This window comes from Carassius gibelio, chromosome B23 (assembly GCF_023724105.1).
Source record: "Carassius gibelio isolate Cgi1373 ecotype wild population from Czech Republic chromosome B23, carGib1.2-hapl.c, whole genome shotgun sequence".
NCBI lineage: Eukaryota > Metazoa > Chordata > Actinopteri > Cypriniformes > Cyprinidae > Carassius > Carassius gibelio.
In genome coordinates, this window is record NC_068418.1 from 15494861 (window position 1) to 15520172 (window position 25312).

At 37.3% G+C, this 25312-nt stretch overlaps 1 protein-coding gene across 2 annotated transcripts; it reads right to left on the reverse strand.

The window, feature by feature from the left end:
* Nucleotides 1-1519: 1519 nt before the first annotated feature.
* Nucleotides 1520-19389, reverse strand: LOC128011252 (SPRY domain-containing SOCS box protein 1). Of its 2 annotated transcripts, XM_052593448.1 has the most exons (4): nucleotides 19188-19378; nucleotides 11301-11414; nucleotides 6210-7081; nucleotides 1520-2807 (listed from the first exon to the last, which is right to left on the reverse strand). In XM_052593448.1, exons 3-4 carry the CDS (start codon nucleotides 6901-6903, stop codon nucleotides 2677-2679), a joined length of 825 nt encoding a protein of 274 aa, XP_052449408.1. In that variant the 5' UTR covers nucleotides 6904-7081; nucleotides 11301-11414; nucleotides 19188-19378; the 3' UTR covers nucleotides 1520-2676. The 2 variants fall into 2 exon arrangements, with proteins under 2 accessions (XP_052449408.1, XP_052449407.1); XM_052593447.1 differs by lacking the exon at nucleotides 11301-11414 and having other exon boundaries at nucleotides 19188-19389.
* Between the last annotated feature and the right edge of the window lie 5923 nt (nucleotides 19390-25312).

The following is a 25312-nucleotide window of genomic DNA, read 5'->3' on the forward strand; positions in this document are numbered from 1 at the left end:
CACAGACTCTGTCTGGCCTGTTTGTAATAGCTGGTTCAGAGAGTCACATGTTGACAAAAGACAAAAAGCGAATACGCATCATGCACTAAGCTAGCACATAGTGTAGAAACAAACACAGAAAGGCAAGTTCCTTGAAACATGACTTCAGTACATCACACTAAAGTCCATTGAACCTCCTGAACCCGCAACAGTTCCTCAACCGATAACACATTTCTTCAGTTGTAAGCCAACTTGGACTCATTTCTCTCATAAAAAGTATACACAGAAACTCCCAGCCTTCATTTTGAAAATATTAGAGGGAGGAATGTGCTGTTCCAGACACCCAAACAGCAGACTGTTCCAGCCAAGCTGCATACTTGAGATGAGTGACCTCACGCTGAAGCTCAAGTGCTGTGTGTATGCAAACACATTGCCATGGCAACCGCCAAGTCAGGATGACAGTGGGAACATTGCTATCAAAATCCACTCCATTAGACAGCAACTCATTTACCTTGGGCTTGACGCTAGCTGAAGATTGCTAACCTAAAACAACTGTCAGAGGAGATGCTGTTTGCTTGGAACAGATTTTCCTTGTTCTCGTCTCGGTGCAGCGTTGTTATGTCTACAGATAAAGTTTCCAGTGTTTATGTTGGATAAATGAATAAAACGCTTACTGACATCAACAAAATGAGTTACTGAAGCGAAGCTCTTTCAAGCAGAAGAACAAAGATGAAGCCTGTTGGTAGGGTGACCATCAACAAATTTCATTTCTCTCTCTGATGTTTTTGTAAATAGCACAATCATTCTGAAATGAAACAAACGTCGCTTGACATTTTGTCCATCTGAACATTTTAGGATGTGTTAAAGTGCAAGTAATTTCTTACTTGCTTTGGATCGTTACATTGTTGATAGTATTAGCAATTAAATCAATGGGTTTTCTTTTGTTACCTGCACCAGTATATCCCGGTTTATTTGTCAGTTTATTTTTGGCATTTGTGCCTTTGACAGATCAGAAAATTGCCAACAGTTAGTTTATTTTTTACTTTTTTGAAAAAAAAACTAGAGATCATTGTGCAATATATACCCCCATTCAAGTCTGAATTCGCCCCAGTGCATTGACGTTTCCTAGTCACTTAGCACTATATATTTTTTGCATTTCTATTGCATAAACGAGTTTGGTTAAAAATGGTGAACTACTGCTTTATTGGAAAGACAGACAAGTCAAGTTGTCAAATCAAGGCTTTCTGTTCATGTCTGTTAGCTTTGATGGTTTATAAAAAAAACATTTAACCTACTTCAAAAATGGTGATGACTCATCCTGCACTGCACAGACTGCTGTCCAATCAAACGCTCTCTAGGATCTCCCACCCCAATACCATTTGCAACTGCAAATCGAGATTCATGTCTAACAATGTAATGAGAATTTAAATAGGAAATCAATAGGAAAGAGTTATAAAAAGGAAAACAAACCGCAAATAAGTGATTTCATTGGGGTTTTAAGAACATTAAAAAAAATAAAAAAATAAAAACACAAAAGACATCAATTATAATAAACTTTATTAGATTACAAATATTCATCTACATCACTGAATACAAAGAGAATGGTGGTGTGCAGGCAGAAGGGGTTTAAAAACAGGGTCCTCAATAATAAAACAGGCAAAAATGATTTGTAAAATACGGGCGTTCACAGGATTTTAGGGGCCATTACAGAAAGCACACTATACAACCTCTTATTGATTAATGTATGCTACGTAGTTTCACAGTGATGCAATATTTAATTTAATATAAAAAGGACTTCCAATCATGGCTTTCTCTTAATATACCAGTATCATGAGCCAGGCACTTCAGATATTGCAGTGTGAAGAGGCGAGGGACTCGTTGAGTGATTAAAAAAAAAAGCTAGCATTGCACACTAGCTGTGGTTGTTTCCATGAATGCTAGTCTCTCAACTCCCCCTTCACAGACACATACGTCAAAAACTGTTTTTCCATGCCAGACGGTCAGACTTACAGCTAAAACCATGCTATTTTTAACCTGCCAAGAACAAGCAAGCGAAGACATCGCCTTCCCTTACGTGTCGTCAACTTGCTAACCTGCTAACTGCAGCCTTGAATCTGAAGTTGCTACTTTACTATACTGACTGCAAGGGGAAGGACATCTGAAAAACATAATATAAAAAAAAAGTCTATCAACATAAAAACTTGCTGGTTGTTAAGCCTAAAGGTTTTGAGAAGGTATTGTATTTTGCATTGCCCGCAAAGAGTCGCTATATGGACCCTCAAGTTAATGACATGATACAAGAAAGCTTAAATGCCGACATTTCATTAAAAAAAAAAAAAAAATTATAAAAAGGAAAAGGCCTTGACAAACAGCGGAAGATTCACTAAGCCATGATTAGAGAGGAAAAGGTTCTTGTTTTTGTATCTGCCATTAGATTCTGGCAAAAGCCTTCAGTTGGATTTCCAGTATATGAGTGAAGTAACAAGAAAAAACAACACGCATGATCCTAAAAGTATCGAGCATGATAAATCCTCAGACCTATTTGTAAAAATTATTGTTGGTACCATACCCAGTGACCAAGAATGGCACCGAAACCAAAACGAAGATGTAATGAAACAGGCTCGCCAGAAAGATGATTAATCCCAGAGAGTAACAGAGGCGGACACTATGCCTTGAATGGTTGGAAAGGCACTAATATCAACATTGGTAGAGCAAGTAGTTCTTAAGGGAAGCAGGTAAGGGCAGTCCATGGATTTCACTCAGTCGCTCTCTTCCCAACGCGACCCGGACTGAGCGCCTACAGAGGTCCATTAATGGCAGAGGTTCAGCTACAGGGAGAGAAAAAGACAGACAAAGATTCATTAGCAAATGATCACACACAAATACTACGCAAACTTGTAAAGCTAGGTGTAGGCTGTCCAGATTTTGGGGTAAACGTCAAGACAGACTGTACAATATGCGCTAGGCTGGTTGTTTTATATCAGTCATGTTTTGACATCCTTATTTACACACAAAACTGACATGATACAGCGCAAGCCCAAGGCTTTGTGCAAATGTAAGGAATGTCTGGTGTCTGTGGCTGGGTGCATGAGGATAGATTGTTCTTAAAGTGATAGTTCTCCCAAAAAGGAAAATTTTGTCATTAAAGTCGTTATTTTTGTTATCTTTGCACAAAGTATTCTTTTAGCTTCATTAAATTACAGTTGAATAACTGATGTCATATGGATTAGTTTAACGATGTCCTTACTACATTTTCTGAGCTTGATCATGTTAGGATCCTTGCTGTCTATGGGAGGGGCTTATCAAAAATATCTTAATTTGTGTTCTGAAGATGAATGAAGGGGTTATGAAATGGAGAACCAAAATGTTCTTGATATTTACACATAAGAGGTTGACAAACAAAGCAAGTTTCAAAACCCAAAACTACTTCCGTTTAAAATATGAATGATCCTTTTCTATTGAAAACTGGAGAAACGTGACATTAATTTTTTTTTTTATCATGTGTCATGATTGTGTGTATGGATTTGTATGTCCATCATACACAAGAATGATAGCTACTACTGTTAGGTATTGAAAGACTTTTTCGGTGCAAACTTTACAAATTAACCTCTATTGCTCTTTTAATGTTAGCCAATCACAGCAGAAATAGTAAGGGGGTGTGTCTTCAGGAGACTTCAGGTGAAGAGTTCAAATCAGAGCTAAATTATGGCTCATAAATAACTAAATTACGATAGTTTTAAAACATTAACCATACCAAGATCACAAGTGCAAGATAAAATAACTAAAAAAAAAAAAAAAAACATTTCATGACCCCTTTAAGAGCAGGCATGTGGTATTATAATTAGTATATTATAATGATATTTGCAATGGAGGTTTTAAAGACAAAAAGTTAAAGAAATATTCATTTATGTATGATCCTTAGGTTAAAAAAAAAAAACTGACAAATGCAATTCATCAGCTGACGCGGAGTGAACAGACTGCCGATATTGGTTTCACAATTACCAAGAGAAGAAACAGTGTCCAAAAGATTTATACAGTGTGCACCTGGATTTAAGTATAACAAGTTTCCCCACAGGTCCCCTTTAGTCCAGCCATATAACAACCCTAAAGTACTTCGGACTTCAGAAGGGTTTCCACAGCACCACCTGCTCGGATGTTGAGATTACTTCATAAATCGCACACTTTAGCAAACGAGACACTGGGGAAACCAAAGTAGATGTAAGAGTGATGTAAGGGATAAATAACAGTGCAATTATACCTCTGTTGACCGCGAGCATGATGAGGAACGCATTAAAGGCACTGACACAAGACAGAGACAAAAGGAAGCCAAGGTCTTGGAGTCAGAGGCTGAGTAATACTCTGGCTACTCTCTCACACATACAAGCGATGAGAATTCTCCAAAAATGGGAACACCTGTGTCCTGAGCTGATGAATTAATACTTCCCAAAATCAGACCTTCGTTAAATGTTGCTCAACATGGCACACTCAGGAAAGACATTTAAGAGTCTTTCCATCACCTGACGGCATGCAAAACATTGAGGTGATAAAACACGTATTCCATTGGACAGGACATCATTAGAGGCCCGGAGACTGTTTCCACTGAGAGTAAGGTGGGTTACAGCTGTCCACTCCAGACATGAGTAAGTCTGGCCCTCACCTGCATCCTTTCATTATATGACCACAGAATGATAACATCACAAGAATGTCCTCCAGAACTGACTCATTACAGCATGCTGGGTTGAGGAAATGAGTCAGTTTCGAAGAAACTACATGCACCAACAGCAGACATTTTTATGTAACCTTGCAATTTCAGAGAATACATTTCACACTAATATGACAGAGTAATATTGAAAACCCTTAACTTTCTCAACTCTCAAACAATCTACTGTAGGGGGGAGTTTTTATTTTTTGCAGTGTCAGCTTCTGTGTCAGCCAGCCATATCAAACTTTATTCAAAGGACCTCCTAATTATGATGACTGCCATTGCATGGGACCCCATTCCTAAAATGTAGCTGTGCAAAAATTCACTGTGCAAATTAACTTAAATAATTGGCCATACACAGTCAAAGAGAATTAATATTTCCCAATTTACATCAAATTTACATTAAAAACATTTGCATGAAGTACTCATTTAAATATTGTCTCTAAATCAAATTCAAAGAAACAAAAAAAAACAATAGTCTTAAATTTAGTTTTGTCATTTCTTAATGTTAAAACTATGGATGTCACTAGAATAAAATTCAGAATGATTAACCTAACAATGTCACATTATGAAGATGTGTCAGAAAATGAATTTAACTGAACATTGTTTTTACATTAACTCGCATAACTGAATCCTAAAACAGAAAATATGTTTTAGTCTCTGAAAAGACTGTAGAAACGAGATTTGAAATTGGCTCAGCAGAATAACCACTTCTGTTAATCAGGCAGTTTTCTCACAATCTCAAATAACTGACTGGGCCTATCACTATTTTCCTGTTAAACAAAAGCTTAATCTTGCTTCCCTAAAATAATGGATGCAACGACTTTTAAAATATTAATCTGCAAGAAATGGCAGTGTAATCTAATCAAGATGTAATAAAGAAAGAGCAAGGCAAAGCGTCCAGTTTAAAGATAAGATTCCAGGACACGTTGATAAATATTATTATTAACATTATTAGCATTAATAAAAAAAATAAAAATTATATATATATATGGAGGGAGAGAGAGATTCACATAAAAATAAAAAGATGGTAGCAAATGAAGAGGCTACAATAATAATAATATTTAAAAAATTGTTTTTTTACATGCCCTCAAACTATAGCAGAAAAAAAAAAGATAGTCATTATGATAGTTACAACTGTGTTATATAAGCAGATATTTCTCTATAATAATGGATGCAATGACTTTTAAAATGATTTAAATCAGCAAAAAAAGTGTTTAAATGCTCCACAGGCAACAGTGGAATCTGATCAAGATGTAATAAGGAAAGAGCAAAGTGGTCAGTTTAATGATTAGCCTGCAGGATGTGAAGATAATGAATGATGTCATGGTCTTTATCAGGTAAATGGAGCTGGTTTCACAGAATTAACAGATAAGAAACAAAGCCACCCAAAGCCACACTAACTCCAGAAACGTTCAATGTTTAACAAACAACAGCGCTACGCCAGTCTTGTTATTCAAGAGCTGACTGGAGGAGCCATGGAGAAACAGACAGGCACATTCAAACAAGCAGAAAGGATGATACTTACGATCAAGTCCATTGATGTACCGAATTCGGATTTCACAGTGTCCCCACACAGCACTCACTACAGGGTATAGCTTCTTTCCTTTGAGTCCTCTGAAAGCAACCCCTAAATACTGTCCGTCGACAATAAAACTTAAAGTCCCCTCATCCATGTCCAGAACCACCAAAAACGAGTCTGGGACAATAAAGGTTTCATCAGGCTCAAGAAAAGCTGGATATGTCCTACTGGGCTGGTTCTTGCCATCGTGATAGAGTTTGTTACGCCCCAGGTCCCAGCCCCAGGACTCGTTATTGTTGCCTACAAGTGCAGTGTATCCTACAGAGTGCAGCGGGGCTTCACCCGTCGCCACCCCAACAACTGCATGGGTGCCCCGCTGGCGCATGGCCCAGCTGATCTCCCACACATGCAGTCCCCGTGTGTATCCCACTTGGCCCCGGATAGCATCTGTGCTCTGCGCTACCGGGTGCCGGTGAAATATGAGTTTATTGTCCTCTTTAACAAAGATGTTTAATGACCGGTCGTCGTTGTTCCACGAGTGCTGAACTTGGACTTCCTGTGAGGCTGATGGCATGTCTAACAACAAATCCAGGCGGGAGGGCTTGGTGTAGTCCAGGGCCTGCAGCTCTAGCTTGAGAGGCCGAAACGCTGGGTCCCGCATGTCCACAGTCTTTATGCCTCCCGGAACCTTCTGCCCCATGCTCTGGGTGTTCTTATTAGCACCTTACTCCCCCCTCGTCACAAAAGAGAGCAAATAACAGAAAGAAGGCAGTCAGGGTCCACTCCTTCACCTATGCCCCTCCGCAAATAAGCAGGCCAAGTTTTTATGCCAGTGACTGCTGGGAAACCAGGTCAAAGCAGCTGCTAGTTAAGCGCACCTAGGAAGAATAAAGGGAGATAAAAATGAGGAACAGTTAAACGACTGGAATAAAATTCATGTTTTCATTGTTGCCTAAATTACAATAATAATAATATAGTAAATATTAACTTATTGAAAATTAATCCTTAATTTGATAAAGAGATAGATATATATATAAAGTTTGGGCACCCCTTGCAGAATCTGTGAAAATGAGTAATTTTAAAAAAATAAGAGAGATCATACTAAATGCATGTTATTATTATTATTTTTTTTTAGTACTGTCCTGAGTAAGATATTGTACATAAAAGATATTAACATTTAGTCCACAAGACAAAAAAAAAAAAAAAAAAAAAAAATCAAAAGTTTGGGAACCCTTGGTTTTTAATACGGTGTTCTGTTACCGGATGATCCTCGACTGTCTTTCTGTTTTGTGATGGTTGTGCATGAGTCCCTTGTTTGTTCTGAACAGTTAAACTGAGCAGCGTTCTTCAGAAAAATCTTTAAGGTCCTGCAGATTCTTCAGCTTTCCAGCATCTTTGCATATTTGAACCCTTTCCAGCGGTGACTATGATTTTGGGATGCATCTTTTCAGACTGAGGACATTTGAGGGACTCAAACACAACTATTTAAAAAGATTCAAACATTCACTGATGCTCCAGAAGGCAACAATATTTGTCTTATTGTGTTGAAATATAATTTTTTTCCATTTAGTTCTGCCCTTCGTAAGCAACAGAAGATACTTGTATGTTTCCCGGTACACAAATTAAGTACAATTTACCTTGATCTTCAAATGCCAAAAGTTCTCTTAATGCATCTTGTTTCCTTCTGGAGCATCAGTGAATGTTTGAATGTTTTTAAATAGTTGTGTTTGAGTCCCTCAAATGTCCTCAGTCTGAAAAGATGCATCCCAAAAATCATACAGTCACCGCTGGAAAGGGTTCAAATATGCAAAGATGCTGGAAAACTGAAGAATCTGCAGGACCTTAAAGATTTTTCTGAAGAACGCTGCTCAGTTTAACTGTTCAGAACAAACAAGGGACTCATGCACAACCATCACAAAACAAATTTTTATGTTAATACACAAAAATAAATTATGAATGATGATCAGTTAATACAATAATTTATATAAATATGCCCATTAAAGAATATAAATCATCAATACTATTAGTTTAATACATATATCATATCACATTTTACACACACACACGATATGAATAAGAGCAGCAAAAAATAATGTTTTTCAGCTTTCTTGTGTGTTCAATAATAGGGTTGTGCCTGATAGACGATCGTATCGTGTGTTGACGATAGTCAGAGATAGAGAATAGATGTCTCTGTTGATAGTCAAGATGATATTAGGCTTATTCTCCTATTAAACTATAATAATAATTAGGGATGCACCGAAATTTCGGCCACCGAAAATTTTCGGCCGAAAATGGCCTTTTCGGTTTTCGGCCGATAGACTTTTATCACCGAAACAACACGGCCGAAATGTTGTGATGACGCAAACAGAAACCGCGACCTGCACGTGCACCTGCATAGCACAGACCACGAGCTCCCCGCGACATTCACTTAACACACGTGAAAACATTCTCTCTCTTCGTATTCCTTTATTCGCAGCAGTAAAGCGTCTCCTAACAAAGAGATTAAGACGGACCACGAAGTAAAAACAAAGAAAAGTACAGTCTTATAGAGTCTGTTAGCACACGTCTCACTGAGATCTTGTCGGATCCTCTGCACTTCATCGCGAATGTGCTTGATCCGCGTTATAAAGACCATTACTTGGATGCGGAAATAAGGCAGCGCGCACGAGAAATGATCCAGGCCGCACTGTATGCGGAGAACCCGCGTGGAGACGGAGAAGCGCCAAGTGCAGGAAACGGATCAGAGCGCAGAAAAAAAGGCTGGTCTCTGCACCAGATGAGTGGCATGCACCCTCGTTGTCTGATATGTTCAGTGGAATTCTGCAAGAAAGTGCCTCAAATAATAATAACACGTTGGCTATTTTGTTCTTATACACACACACAAACATATATACATACATAATATCAGATTGTAGCCATATTTATGCTAGATTTTCTGCTAGATTTCTGCTTTAATTTGATAAAAATGTTTATTTATGCCCTGGCCCTATTTAAATACACTCTCTCAAATATGTCTCAAATGTCAGGCAGATGACAAGCTCAACTGCTCAACAGCTAGATGGTTATCTGTCTGAAGTCCACATCCCCAGAAGTGATAACAGTCTTGCCAACTGGAGAAGTAATGCACTTTCTAGTCCTACATAGAAAAATTTCAAATGCACTTCACCTAAATGCACTTTGTTTTTATGAGAGAACTGTTCATTTTAAAACCTTTCTGCAGGCCAGTAGGCCTGTACATTATTATTAAATATACACATGAGTGGGATAAATTTTTAGTTTGAATTTTATTTTATACTGTGCATTGTTGCAATGTGCTTAATAAATATTTGCATCATTTGTAATTATGTATTTTTATGTTTTTTTTTTAAATAAGTTATGTAATTGTAATTATCTTTGAAACTTTAATATTAATTTATGCAATTGCAATGTCTTAATTTTAGTAAAGTTAGTACATGGTCATAGCAATAAATGCAATGGTACTAATAATTGGCATAATTTCTTTCGGTGTTTCGGTTTCGGTTTTCGGCCTTGGTTTTCTCTTTTTCGGTTTTCGGTTTCGGCCAAGAATTTTCATTTCGGTGCATCCCTAATAATAATTATTTTTATTGGGTGGCCTGTTATACTTGGGCTATCAAAATGCCCAGCTATTTCACTTTCAGCACCTCATTTCATAAATACAACACGCCCGTGCAAATGAGGAGAGCCTGTAGCTGGTGAATGGGTCTCCATCCACAAACAGATGTACATCGTCTGCAGATAGAAGGTATTTCATTCCACTTTAACAAGTAATCTGAACGGCCCATATAGGTGCAATATTTGGACTTTAAATGAAAGCTACTATCGATTTTCACCGTTGACTGATTTTGCTGAATATTTAGACTGATAACTTCAAAAGGACACGCGATATGAACTAGCTGTTTTAAATACATTTATTTTTATAAAGTTAGTCTATCAGTATGTTTGAAAGTATATTTTTTCGATTATTGGTTATTCCAATGGCTCTCTCTCACGCAACTGCACTGTTTAAAACACCAAATAGTTATTCTATGACAAGTACAGAGAGTCTCTCTTTCTCCACCCATGCACGATAATATCGCGTTTTGTCGATCTCACAGGCTGACGATCTGACAAAATGACCATAATCACCCAACACTATTCATTAACTGTAAAAATACAACAAACTTGACATGCTCTTAATATAATCGGCTCAGAGTTTTTAATAAAACAATCTTGAAAATAATCTTGAATTTTAATGAGAAAACACCCTGATTATCTTGATTCTGCCTACGCTTGAGAACATACACACACACACAAAAAAAAAACTAAACTACTCTACAAACTCAGACAACTGTAGACTGTTAATAGCACAGTCACTGTATTATTCGGACAGTTGCATGCTCGATGCCTCACTTGTGTGCATTAACGTTACAACACAGTTTATTGGTCCATGGCCCTTTTCAGAGTTCCATTACATCACATGACAAAGCAGAAGAGAAATAAACCTCTAGCTTTACCACAACCAAGCTGCTCCTGTAGACTGCTTCACACAATGCCCTTTAAAAATAGGAAATAAGGGAGGGAAAAAGACAGGCCATTTCCTCTTTTAAGCTTGTCTAGTCTGAAGATAACAGGAAGAGCAATAAAAAGTCTGTCTTCAAGAATAAAGCCAAACTTTTCTGCAAAAACCTCAAATTCGGGCCAGCAATATTCCACCAGACAGGTCAGTGGCAAAAGAGGCTACTGGGTGGGTCGGGGGGTCTAAATTCATTAGACATGCTTAGAGACTAGACATACCAGTGCAGTGTGTGAGATCCCCACCCAATGTTCTGGTTTCTAAAGCAATTCCTGTCCTCCTAAATTACATCACATTTAAATCTGATATTTAACAATTAGAAAGGTCTGCTACAAACAACTGCAAAAAAAAATAAGCTTTGAGAATTCTTATTGGACAAAGTCATGTTGTTCCCGTACAGTGCATAAAACTGCTAATCGAAAACATTTCATAATGAGCTGCTGAAGGGCCCCAAGGGTAATTGAATTGTAGACAAGAGTTCATTGAGGAGCATCTTAGCCCTTTTTCTGATACAAGTAAACAACCTTTTAAATGGGTCACGCCTCTCCGCCGCTGGCCTACCCGAGGCAGAGGAACACCAAGAAGTGGGTGGCAAGTTTGTGAACGCCAAACAATACAGTCTTCAATGGCTGTCCAACCTTTAGAAAGTAAGAAACATGTTAATTTGCACACTCTCTATGCAAGGGGCAATTAAGCTCCATGGCAAAGCACCAACACACACAGACAAACAGCCTTTTACAGATCTGTTAGAACCCAATGACCATTTTAAATATCTTCACATTATTGCATGATATTCAGGGGTGAGATGATGTCATCCAGCAGGTACGTCTGCTCTCTTTGCATAGTTTTGACTGAGACTGCCTGGCATGTGATGTGGAGGTGACACCCTCAGTGTTTTTTGTTTTTTTTAGTGTTTATGAGCAGGGGCTTTGCAGGTGGTTTGCCCCCTCTGTGCAGAGCTGATTGAAATGCGGATGAAGCTTTGGGGGGGGGGGGGGGGATTTGTTGGGACTGGGGAATAGTGCTGGTTTTTGTCTTGACCAGATTTAATACTTGTGCAAAATTGGGCTCCTCTAGACTTTTCTGCTTCTGTAAAACCTGTGTTCTGCCGAAATCCCAACCTTGCACCTACTTCAACCTCGAAATACTTCTAATTTCATTTTTCCTATGTGCCACTCATAATTTATGGAAGCATATGGGCAGCAAAATCCTTTTTGAAATGTAATATGCAAAATGACAATGCAATATGTAAAATGGCAATGTTTTTATTTTCTTTATTTAAATTTTCCCATTCATGTGTGCAACATTTAGTGCAAAATAAATTATATAATTTACATTCGCCATATCCTACACTAGTTTCAAGACGTAAATTAAAAACAATTTAAGTGTTTTATAATTTGCTAAATTTAAATGAAACTGTCTTAGCCAAATTATTTGTGAAATAACACCGTTCTAGGTTTTTGAATATTTTAATTAATATGCCATATGCCATTAAGTGTGTCAATATAACTCAAAATGTGACACGCTTACAACACCAATGACTTTTTATTCTTCACTATGTGTAGGATGTATTTTCAAGATGAAGGATGCCACTCTGAACAGGGACGTTATTTTCTACAGGTTTTAATCATGAGACTGAGGTATCTGTCAGGCAGCTGTGAGTGAGGGGCAAAGACCGAGAAAGATGACGACAAATCATGGTGTCAACCCAAATGTCACACAGATGCTCTATTCAGTCAGTGGGCAGATGGGTGAAAAATGGCAGACAAACAGCACTGTAACACTGCTTGATTAAAGAAATCATGCAAAGACTACCTAAACTCTAGAATTTTTTTATTATTATATATATATATATATATATATATATATATATATATATATATATATATATATATATATATATATATATATATATATATATATATATATATATATATATATCCCGGGTTCGATTTGGGTCATGTCCTGAACCCAGTTTAACCCCTTTAATTCAGCTGTGTAATATATATATACAAATAAGGTTAACCTTTTATCCCAACTAGGGCTAAATTGTATATTAACTAATAGATTTTTTTTTTTGTTTAATTGCTGACACTTATGATGTTCATCATAACAAGCTCTCTAAATGCCATAATCTCTGCTCTTAAAAAAAAAAAAAAAAACAGGTTTGCAACGGCATAACACGTAAATAAACCAACAAGACAAAGCATGAGCAATAGTGAGAATAAGTTTGAGGACAACCACATTAGGCCTGATTTGTATTGAAAGAGATAAGGGCGTGGCGTCATTATATTGACACTCCCTTCACAAACTTGGACTCACCCTGGATTAAAGCAATCATATTGTTAAGTTGTCTAACAGGGATCTGTGGGGCTGATAGCGGTTGACGCAGCAGTTATGAGAGAACAGGAGCACTCTAAACCAGCCATACCCACTAGACAAGTTCAACAGCTCTAGGCAGATCCATAGCAGGTGCCATCATGATAGTGCAGAACCGATCATGCATTAACAGAAAAGAACACCCCTACACATATATGTTGTAATCTAATAGGAATCTTCTAAATGTTGCTAAATCACACAAACACACACTTCTGTAGTCAAAGCAGAAGACCAAAATTGGGTGATGCCGTTTTTGCCATGATGGTAGGGAAAGCCTCAGGTTTTAGACAGCCCATGCTTCCCACCTAAAAACCAAGTCTATATTTTGGAAATAAAGTTCAGTTCAGAAAAACTGAGTATTACGACTACATAAACATGGCTCAGTAAGTTAAGATTTTTTAAAAGAACACAGCAACTTTTAAAAGGGGCAGTTCACAAAAATGGAAACTCACATTCATGTCATTCCAAACCTGTATGACTTTCTTCTGCAGAACACAAATGCCCCCCCATCCCCCCCCCCCCCAAAAAAAAATCCACACAATTTAAAGTTAAAGGGCTCCAGTATTGTTTTGGTCACTGCGGACTTTCATTGGGTGGACAGGAACAGATGAACATCAGTCACAAAGCCTGGATATTAACTGAAGTGAGTCCATCGAACTGGCTGAATAAACTCACATTACAGGTAAAAGGTAATGCGGGACAGCAACTTGACTTTATGCAAGTATGGGGAAATACTGTATACTATATGAAACCGTGCCAGGAACTGAGAAGAAACCAAGACACCACATACGAAAATTAAAAACCTAAATCACTACTTCATCTGCCAAATATCACTTCCTCAGACATACTCATCGGGAGCAGACATGAATGGCTGCTGAAATCCCAAGACATGAAACATTCTCAACCTCAACTGCACCAGTTATCAGATATGAAACTATACCTCAACCAGCAGAACTAAATATAGATTTAGTGCAGCTCAGCATTTCTTAGTTTACAGTAACTGCTGCTTGTCAAAACCTGCTGTATTGTTAGCATAATTCGTTATTTTACCAAATTAGTGAAGTTCATTAAGCGAACTAAACGCTCATTAAGTATGCCAACTCAAAACAGCACACACTGAAGGACTTCAAGATTACACTAAGACAACTCATTCAGCTGAACCAAACCTGTGATCCTCAACAAACAGAAAAAGTGTCCAGAGAAATGTTATAGGAAATCTTGGCTACGAAAATACAGACATTAGTGAATTTTATGCAACAAACATGAGGGGAGTTGCAGTGACGCAGACAGACTTGTGTAACTTTAGGCTTAATCTCAGCAAACAGCCATCGATTCACCTCTGAGGGTATCAGGTCAAACCAAGACCCTGCATAGTTGTCTTAAGTCCACTGACAACATTGTCTGAGAGTGATAGTGTTCCGTTACTTTATAAAGGCTACGTTTACGCGACAACACTGTAGTCAAAAAAAAAAAAAAAGTTTCTCTCTTGCGAGTCACAACAACGTTTCAAAACTATTTGCATTTACACATCCTCAAAAACGCTGTATTATGTATGCCAGGCCTGTAGTTGGCACTGTCAACTTATTAAGAGTGTACGTGTATGTGTGGTGACGTGACATTCATCCAAGTATGGTGACCCATACTCAGAATTCGTGCTCTGAATTTAACCCATACACAGCAGTGAAGACAAACACTGTGAACACACGCTCAGAGCAGTGGACAGTCTCGAACCCACAACCCTAGGGTTAGGAGTCAAACTCTAACCACTAGGCCACGACTTCCCTTAAAGAGAACAGCTGCTGCATTGGCTGGGAATCGGACCAGGGTCTCCTGCGTGGCAGGCAAGAATTTTGCTGAAAAACTTTACCAAACCCTTGAGCAGCAACAACAGTACCATGTACTCAGCCACTGTGTACGGTTGTTTGTGCTTGCCTTTATAAATCGACACGTAGTGCCCATGTATATATACACCAAACTCTAGCCAAACATGCACATCTGTGCCAGCGTGTGTGTGAAACAGAAGTAGTTTGATGTAAAGTTCAGACTCCATCAGGTGCTTTTTGACATTTGGACAGAAAACAATGCAATGTTTTTTGCAAAGTTTGTCCAAGGCTTTTTATTTGAAGTATATTTTCTTTTTATTCTACAAAAATAGAATTAGAATTTAGATACTATTTATTCACTTATTTGCTTAAAATGGTCGTGCTTTATGCAAAATAAAGCCAATAGTTTTTATTAAAATATCCCAAAAACACTAGAACAGTGTTATTTATTTTGCTGACTTGTGTACTTACATTATCCCAAAAATGTTAAGTGACATGGACAGGACCGTGTCTATAGTGTCATTGTGTCACCTACTAATGATGTCATAAACCCTCGATTTCTGTGAACAATGAACATGATTGCATCAACATGGATTGCATCAACTGCAGGGATGAAGACAACAACGTCAAAGCATCAAACTACACTTTTAGTTCACCCAAAAATTTTACATTATGTCATTAATGACTCACCATGTCGTTCCAAACCTGTAAGACCTCAGTTCATCTTCGGAACACAGTTTAAGATATTTTAGATTTAGTACGAGAGCTTTCTGTCCCTCCTTTGAAAATGTACGGTATACTGTCCATGTCCAGAAATGTCATAAAAACAAAGTAGTCCATGTGACATCAGAGGGTCAGTTAGAATTTCTTGAAGCATCGAAAATAAATTTTGGTCTAAAAATAACGACTTTATTCAGCATTGTCTTCTCTTCCGGGTCTGTTGTTCGCGAGTTCACAACACTGCAGTGATGCTACCGATGTATGACGCTGATGACATGTTATCTTTGTTATTGGGTGCACCAGAAAACACGTCAGCAGTGTCATACATCACAACAGACCCGGAAGAAAAGACAATGCTGAATAAAGTCGAATTTATTTTTAATTTTGAACCAAAATGTATTTTCGATGCTTCAACAAATTAACTGACTGACCCTCTGATGTCACATGGACTACTTTGATGATGTTTTTCTTACCTTTCTGGACATGGACAGTATACCGTACACACAGTTTCAATGGAGGGACAGAAAACTCTCAAACTAAATCTAAAATATCTTCAACTGTGTTCCGAAGATGAATGGGTTTGGAACGACATGAGGGTGAGTCATTAATGAGAATTTTAATTTTTGGGTTAACTAACCCTTTAAGATTGTTTTATTCAGTTTGTACATAAATTAATAATTTCTATATCAATTCATCACATAAGTCTTGTACCGGCAAATTACTTCTCATCGGTGATTCCCGATGGTTTTAGAGGAAAATTACTCCTTGTCACCCCCTGTCATTTTAAAGAATAGTACAAAGGGCAAACACAAGTATAAAAGCATCATCCATTTGGGAAGGTGCGTGCACAGTCAGTGGGGGCTGATGGAGCAGATAAAATCACACTTGACTGATACTGCAGTATACTTCAAGCACATGGCAAAATGACAAAGCTTGCGATCACAAATGCAACTTCGAGCATGAGTCTTATACTAAGATGAGAGACAAAAACCATTCAAACTTACTGATCCTTGAACTTTTAAATAGTGTACATTTTATAGAAAATAGTGTGAGAGGAAAAACCACCTTGACAATTCACTTCCAGGTTTAATATTAAAAAAATATATATAATTTTTACAGTCAAATATCACAACAAGTTATTTTTAGAAAAACCATGTGCTTGAAACAATACACTGACCTGAAGTACCTTTAATGCATCAAGAACTTTAATCTTCAAAATGACCATACAACAACAAGAATGTTATATACACACACTCAAAAATAAAATCCTGTGCTAAAGAACCACAGAAGAACTTTGTTTTAATGAATTAATTTCTTAACACTTCAAAAGCCAGGCCATTCGATTTTAATGTTAACCCAACCCAGACAAGCAGTATTTGTGAATGGGATGGGAGCAAATCAGTTTAATAAATCACAACATTCGCACTGCTGTAAATCAGGTCAGTTCAGTAGGATGTCCTCTACAGCACAGAGACAGAGGAGACACCTGTTAAACAGGCCTACAAACATCTGAGTGTTCAGTTGGGAGCATTTACTACAGACAGTTAACTCCCTCCAGAAATTAGAAAATCAGTCCTAGTGTTCCTGCAAACACAAAGGCAAGATTAATCTGCCTTGAATACATCAACCACAGTAATCTGACATTAAATAGATCAAACACAGAGCTGACGTGTCTGCGAGTTCTCAAAACCCATTGGCATTAAACACCTTACAACCCCAAGTTACCATGAACCAGTTCCTGCCTTAATATACGCTAAAGATTGAGCTGCACCAATAAAACTGTGGTAACTAATGGAGCTTTTCTAAAGCGTGATATGACTCGGCACGGTCATAGACTGTATAAAAACATGCATTTAGTGTTCATGACATCACCCATAGATTTCTGAAGAGCGTTTTTGAAGCTCAAAGTGGGCGGAGCAGGCAGTCGCCATCTTGGCATCACATCACAGAGGGTCACTTCCGGATAACTTTGCCAGCTATCCGGAAGTGAAACGGCAAAGATGCAGGAGCTAGTTGCAGAAACCACACCTACCTAGTTTTACAGCAGCAGCAATCCACCGGTCACTCATGTGGCCATGCCCTTAATTTTGCAGAACTTTTTGCTAATTCATTTAAATTATTTTAAGCCTTAGACCAAAACCACTTTTTGTACCAGGCTGTAAGCTTTTTTTCTGCTGTAAAGTTTGGCATTTTCAGGCTCAGGCACAGCACAGTTCACATTTCCATTGCAGTTTAGGATCACTTTAGAGTGGGCAGGACCATTCATATGTCATTATAGTTGCACGGTCTACTGTCACGACTCTTGGAAAACTTTTTAATTGCGTGTCATCCCATCAAGCTCTCACTGGATCCGCTCCTCTGCGATCAACCAAATTTGTCGCGTCACTGGACACGCCCCTTACGGTGGATGTCTCTCGTTTCGCAAACTCTCCATTGAAATGGGATTAAGGGGATTAAGTTATTTATCTTCGTCAATGAATAGTTCAAAAGAAGCCAAAGCATTGCTCATTATAAAGCAACACCGATCAAAGTCCGGTCTGGAACACCATGTGACTGGAGCGGGAACAGAAATTTCCCCTTTCCCTCAAACCGTTCTGCAGTCACTCTGCTCCAACTCCACTCCGTGTTTTTAAGTTTCCAGCCCCCCAGTGAATGAAACCTGCTAGGGGAGATCTGGCGCGATTAATATCAGCAAAGGCCCACTCCCCGCTGCAGGTAAATACATGTGATTCCACTTAATTGACTAAAAGGAAACTTAAACCTTAGAAGACATACAATAAATAAGATCCCCCTCTTCAATCCATGTACACAAACTCCAGTACTATTACACTAAACTATTAGCAGTCTTAGAACAACAAACAAGTACAGATAGTTTAGAACAAATCAAGCCTCCAGATGCGGTCTTTAAAACCTTAAACCGAAAGTAAAGCCTCTCCAGAGCACTGTCTGGGCCAAACACCTTTACTGTCGTGGAGTAAAACTAGAGACTGCACAATTCTCACGTAAATACACCATACAAATACACCAACTAATTAATGCATGGAGCTCCGCTAGTCACTAGTAATGCGACTATTTTGACTTTCGTAGAGGTTAAAATGTAACCAACAAACACAATTACCAGAAACACACATCTCCTGATGCTGCTCAACTTAACTAGGGTTGGAAACTATTAAACGTAGGTCCACGAGACACATTTGCTGGTTTAAAATCAACTTTACACTCATTACAAATGCAGGAAGTAGCTGCTGTTTAGTGCATATTAATGTATTATTTACACTGAGACGCAATAGGAAACGTGACACATTCTGGCGCCTTTGTATCGCATTTCTCGTTTAACTTCGCCCTGTTGAATGAGCACATCAACTGGATGTTTGCAATCGAAAATGTTGGGAAAACGCGAGTGTGTGCATGTGAACACAGCAAAGACAAAAGACAGGCAAATGTGTTTAACTGTAATTATTTCAGACCGAAGCTGCAAATGATACTTACCGGAAAATAAACCATAGGCGAAGGAGTGGCTCAAGTATGTTTCTTTCAGTCGGTATTCCCGTGCAAATTCATGACTATATCTCCCCTCTGTCTTTTAGCATAGGCTTGTATTGGGTGAAATGATGGCTGCTTACAGCGACAGAAACATCTCTCCAGTCACGTGGTCAAATAGCTCCCAGCTGCTGCTGAACGTCCCTCCCAATTGAGCGTTGTTGTTTAGCTCATTTCCCCTGATAAAGCCTGCTAATTGTGGACTACACAATGATAGTATAATCACTGTGTAAGTGCATGTCAGATATACAGTTAGGCGCTAGAACTTTCTTTCATTTGTATTTTATTTGACCATCTTTATAGTCCTAATATTTAGCCATTCAAACAAAGTTGTTTTATTTGTGAGCCACTGACTCGCCCTCTATATTCAAGTGAATTTAATATGCACGATATGGGTAATTTAGGTCACTTTGTAAACCTATTATCCAGGGTCTTTCTCAGAAACAAAAAGGTCAGAAATGGGCAAAAATGCATCATATCGCCTATTTTAAAATTTATTGACATGCCTTGCATTGAGTAGGCCTACCTCTGTTTATTACTTAACTCAAATTTGATATATTTCATAATATTTTTATTTTATTTTAGGGACTTATAAGTATTGTTTTTCTTAATTTAAGTAATATCTTGTACTTAAACAGATATTTTTACATACTAGTTTGATTATTTAGATATACAACAGTATGCAAGTTTTTTTTTTTATTAATTCAGTCATTTGACACATTTTTGACAGCTACACTGGTTGCTTTATGTGTCTTTCTTTTGTTTACTGATCTTAAATTTGATGTGTTTCATATATTTATATTTTATATTTAGTTGCTTTCTTAGTAGGCCTATAAATGAAATAAAATAATTAATTATATTAACATAAAGTTAAGTTTAATGTTGATTCGATTTTTTGAAGTAGCAGTGTGATTATTTTAATTATACAATTATACTTTTAAAATGATTGATTTAAATTACTTTAATCACTATAAAAATGAATAAATTCCTTGAACCATTTGCCATAAATGGATGCTACACTGTTTGCTTTGTGTAGTTATGTAAAAAAAGTGTTTGTTTTTTTTCTCCAGAGGTTAAAATTGGCTTTTAATAAATAATGTTTTCTGACAGATTATGTAGACAATTTCTGTTAAAATTTCTGACTTTGTTGTTAGAGGTGTTTTGCCATAATCTGTCTCTCGCTTTAAGGGGGGACGCTGCATGCATCCCTCCAATATTCAGAGTAGTATTGCTTTTCAATGACCCCCAATCTTGAATACTTGGTCACAGCCTCATCTTCAGTCACAGTAATGTCTGCACTTTCATATTCACTTTCAGCCCGATTGCACTCCGACCTAGATGTTGTTACTGCATGATGACTGCATTTCCAAAAAAAATGTAATTGACAAAAATATTAAAGGAAGAGTTACCCCAAACCTGAACATGAGCAGATAGATGCTCTGCAGTGAATGGGTGCCATCAGAATTAGAGTTCAACATCTGATAAAAAAAAAAAACACATTACAATAATCCACAAGTAATCCACACAACTCCAGTCCATCAGTTAGAATCTAGTGAAGTTAAAATCTGTGTATTTATACACATATCCATTAGTAATCCATTTTTAACTTCAAACCTGGTTAAATTATGGCATTAATTGGCTTTTCCAGGAAAAAAAAAAACATCACATCTGAATCAGGAGAGAAATATGCACAGATCAAGCACCATGTACAAATGAACACAGTTCAAAATGGTGCTAAACAAATATTTCGGTGGGTATTGATGTGAGATGACACAAGGGGATGGACCTTTTTTTATAATAGAATAGAAGCTATAATGGATTATGGACGGATGTTTTACTATTAAAATGCCATATTGATGGATTTGTGCATTACAAACATGCAGCTTTTTACTTCACGTAGTGTTAATAGATGGACTGAAGTCGTGTGGATTGTTGGTGGATTATCGTGATGTTTTTATCAGATGTTTGAGCTCTCATCTGTCAGCACCCATTCACTGTGTAGTATCCATTGGTGAGCAAGCGACGTCATGCTAAATTTCTCTAAATCTGTTCAGATGAGGAAACAAAATCATCTACATCTAGGAGGAAATTTTCAGCAAATATTTAATTTTGGGTGAACTATTCTTTTAACTAACATACTTTATGGACCCCATGGAGTGCTTAATCTCTGGTTAACAACTCTGGGTTTAGTTGTTTTAGATTTAGATTTAGATTCAGTTCTTTATGCCAAACCAAGTGTGTTTCAATAAGCCTGAATAATGGCAAGCATACCACAGTTGCACAATACCACAGACTGTTTTTGTTTAACCAGACAACCATTGCTACCTTTCACTTGAGAAAAAGCAAACACATTCATTTTAGCTCTCTCTCTCCTGCTCGGAAAGCCACTCTGTCCATATTAAACCATATAAATGTCACAAACAGTCAGACTCGGACTCTAGTGGAAAACGTTATTGTATACGTTCTAAGAATTATGCTGTCAGTTGTGGAAAGGGATAACACAGTTACAGTTCAAATATTTAGAGTTTTAAGAAGAGTTTAAAAAGGTTACACATGATATACTGCATCCTTCCTAAAACTATTGTTACATAACAGTTTCCCTTGTATCATGAAAAGCACATCTTTTAACACCAGCTCTATTGTATTTATACCATTGCCGTCTGGTTCCCTTTTCCACCAGAAGCAATAAACAAGCGCTTGATTCTGAGTGACTCACCTGCAATGTTTCCTCACCAGGCTCCAAACATCTCTGCACAAGCACCTCATTCTTTTCAGGAACTGTACTTGAGTTGCAGGAATGTGAGTTTGGGTAGCGTGTCATAAGGAAAAGGAAATTTACTGTGAGCTAATCCCACCGTCACACAACACTCTGACACATTCGCTCTCTCTGTGCACTGAGTCATTCTTACAGAAGGCTGTTTAAACTTTCTACAGCAAAGATGCTGTTTATTTCATATGGAAGCCATAAGTGAGGCCGTGCTGCGGCATTCTGGTTAATGGATATTTTGCTTTGTTGGCACGGCAGAGGTGTACTGTAAAACAGCCTGATACTTTCTTTTCAGATTTAGTTTGGATTTAAGCATTTGCTTGTGTAGTTTTAAATCTTTGTGCTGGTTATTGCGTATGTTGGCACTTTATTTTCTTTACAAAAGAATGTTCATATATAAGAGCTCAGCTTAAACTGTCAAATCTGGCATTCAACATATGCACGTCTTTGCATTCAAGTGAAATATATGGGCTTCATTGTTTTCCTTTGTCCTAATAAGCAGGCCTAATTTTTCCAGGCGGATTATTTGCTTAATGTTACTACTAGAGGCTTTGACATTCAAAGCAGTTTGGGAAGGTGAATGGAGGTGATGTGGAAAAAGGAAAAGTTGTCATATTCAATTTTGTTAGGATTAGTCAAAATCATTGCTTTTATGATTGTCATTGAGAATGAATTATCGAGCTACAGAATAATAATGCACTGTGATGGCTTAAGAATAAGGGAAAGACAGTCCTTTCCTGCCACCTTGTGTTTAGAATTGCATGGCACAACTGCAGGAAGCTTTCAAATATAATCCCGAGAATAGATGAAGGTCAAAGCTAAAGCGCAGGGAATTAATGGGTTTTGCTTTAAAAGATTTGCAATGCTAAAATTCATATAACGTGAGTTTAATAAACACTATTATTATAATTTATTATTTGTTTTATTGTTGTTTTTTTGCCCTAAAAAATCCTAAAAGATTCCACTAAGAACATTTTAGAATTTCTATCATATTTTTAAACTATTCCCATAAGATTCCTGTCTAGGACCCTTGTCAAAAAAATCCTAAAGGATTCCAATAAGAAAACTGGTCTTTTTAGAATTTCTGACATAATTTGGAACCATTCCAATGAGATTCTCATAAGACTTGCAGAGTTTTTTTTGTGTGTGTGTATTTTTATAGGATCCAGTGGTGTCCTATTTAAAACCTGGTGATGATGTTATGTGGCATGATTTACTATTACTCCAGAACATCTGTCTTGAATTAGCTTGTCTTGAATTTAAAATAAAATATGAAATATTTTTTTTCCTGTCATAGGATTTCTTTGTTTTATATTGTTCAAAATCCTTTTGTCCAAGTTTGAATTAGATTTTAAATCAATTTTTGGACTTTTGGAAAGAGCTGAACTGAGATTTCTTTGCCCTTTGTTTTTAGACGCAGTCATCTGCTGATCAGGTTTCTGCGGGAGCATTTTTCAGGAATGGTTTTTAGCATTTGACACATGTAATTTCTTTAAATGCTAACTGCTCTTATTTGTCAGTCATCCTTTATGATCAAATGAAAAGTTGAAGGTTATATGGCTCATTTTACACTTCTGGCTGAGAGAGAGAGTCCTGAATTAAATTACCCAGCACTCAGCTGTCTCTCAGTGAAATTCACATTTTCCTGTGTGGTGTTAGCACAATATGCTGAAGATGCTGATTACTGCCGGTGAGCATGCAGACACTGCTGCGAGCGGGCAGCTTACATCTTCTCTTTTTCGCCAGCCTTTTAAAACCTGTAATTTCAAGATAATCAATAAGCAGTCCCACCAGGCAACCCGCAAATCATTCCCCCTCTATAGCAGAGCATGTGTGGCTGACAGGGGGTTTGACAGCCAACAGTAAACTATCAACCCCAGACAACGAGAAGATAACGCATTGTAAAAACCATTCTCAGAAGACAATCACTGCATACAATTTTCCTTAATTTAAATGATTAATTTCCTTTGTCTACTTTTTTTCAGAAAATATCTTAAATTAAACAGTAAAATAAACTTTGTTCTTGTTTTAAGCACAAAAACCTTGCTTAATGTTGTTAGATTTATGCTTACAAAAAATTATTACATTTAAAATGAAATTTAACTGAATAAATCACCTTACATAATGTTGCTCAATTTAAATGCTTAATTTAATTTGTCAACTTTAAAACAAAGCTACATTCATCTTCATTGTAAATGTTTGGAGAATATATTTTGAATTAAAAATCATGATTTTTAGTTCTTTCTCTTGTTGTAAGCATAAACCTCATTAAATGTAGTTGGATTTATGTTTACATAACATTTTATTGCATTTAAAAAACACATTTAACTAAAGACATCACCTAACATAATTTTGCTCAGTTTAAATGCTTAACTTATTTTGCCTCATTTAAAATAAAAGTAGATTTGTCTTGAAAGTATGATGAGAATATATTTGGTATCAAAAATAATATTCTTTTAGTTTTGCTGCTTTTAAACATAAAACACACAAAAAGTTGTTGGATTTGAACAAGATGCTTAAAAATAATAATTGTATTAAATTTAAATTCCCCCTTGCTCAATTTAAATGCTTAATTTAAAATAAAAGCACATTTTAACTGAAAAACAAAGACATAAAATAAACACTAAGAATATGATTTTTGAATGCCTTCATAATATGAAGTCTGTACTGCATTGTGAAGGTTTGGTGATAGAAGTGCTCGCTCAGAGCAGATTCCTCAGCTTTAGGCTAAAGCCAGAACATCAGTACAGCATTGCAGCTGTGAGAGAGAGAGCATGACAGTGTGCATGCATAGGGCTGATGGTATGTTGGGTGTAATTCATAGTGCTACCGGTTGCGAGCACGTGCTCTCTGGGACGTGTGCTGCAGTAGAGGCATCCCCCTCAGCTCAGATCTTAGATCATTTATCAAATTGCCTGCAGGACATGAATGCTGCATTGCTGCTGAGAAAGAGAGAGGCAATCAGCTTTTCTCCATGGTTGGGGGTGGAGGAGCACAGGAAGGCCCAGGGCAGCATGCTTTGAGCAGTCTCCTTGGCTGCTTTAAAATGTGCAGTAGACACAGAATTGGTGGCAATCGTGTGAAGGTCACTGCCGAGTACAAAATGCTTTGATGCAATTGCATCATTTCTTACAGTGCATTATTTGTAGATTTGCTTCTCTTCTATGTGTGTTATTGCATCTTATTTTTTGCTTGCTTTTTCTTTCTTTCTTTCTTTCTTTCTTTTTCTTTCTTTCTTTCTTTCATCCTTCTTTCTTGTTTTCATGCTATTTTTGTCTTGCATTGTGATAAAGAATTTTGAAAAATG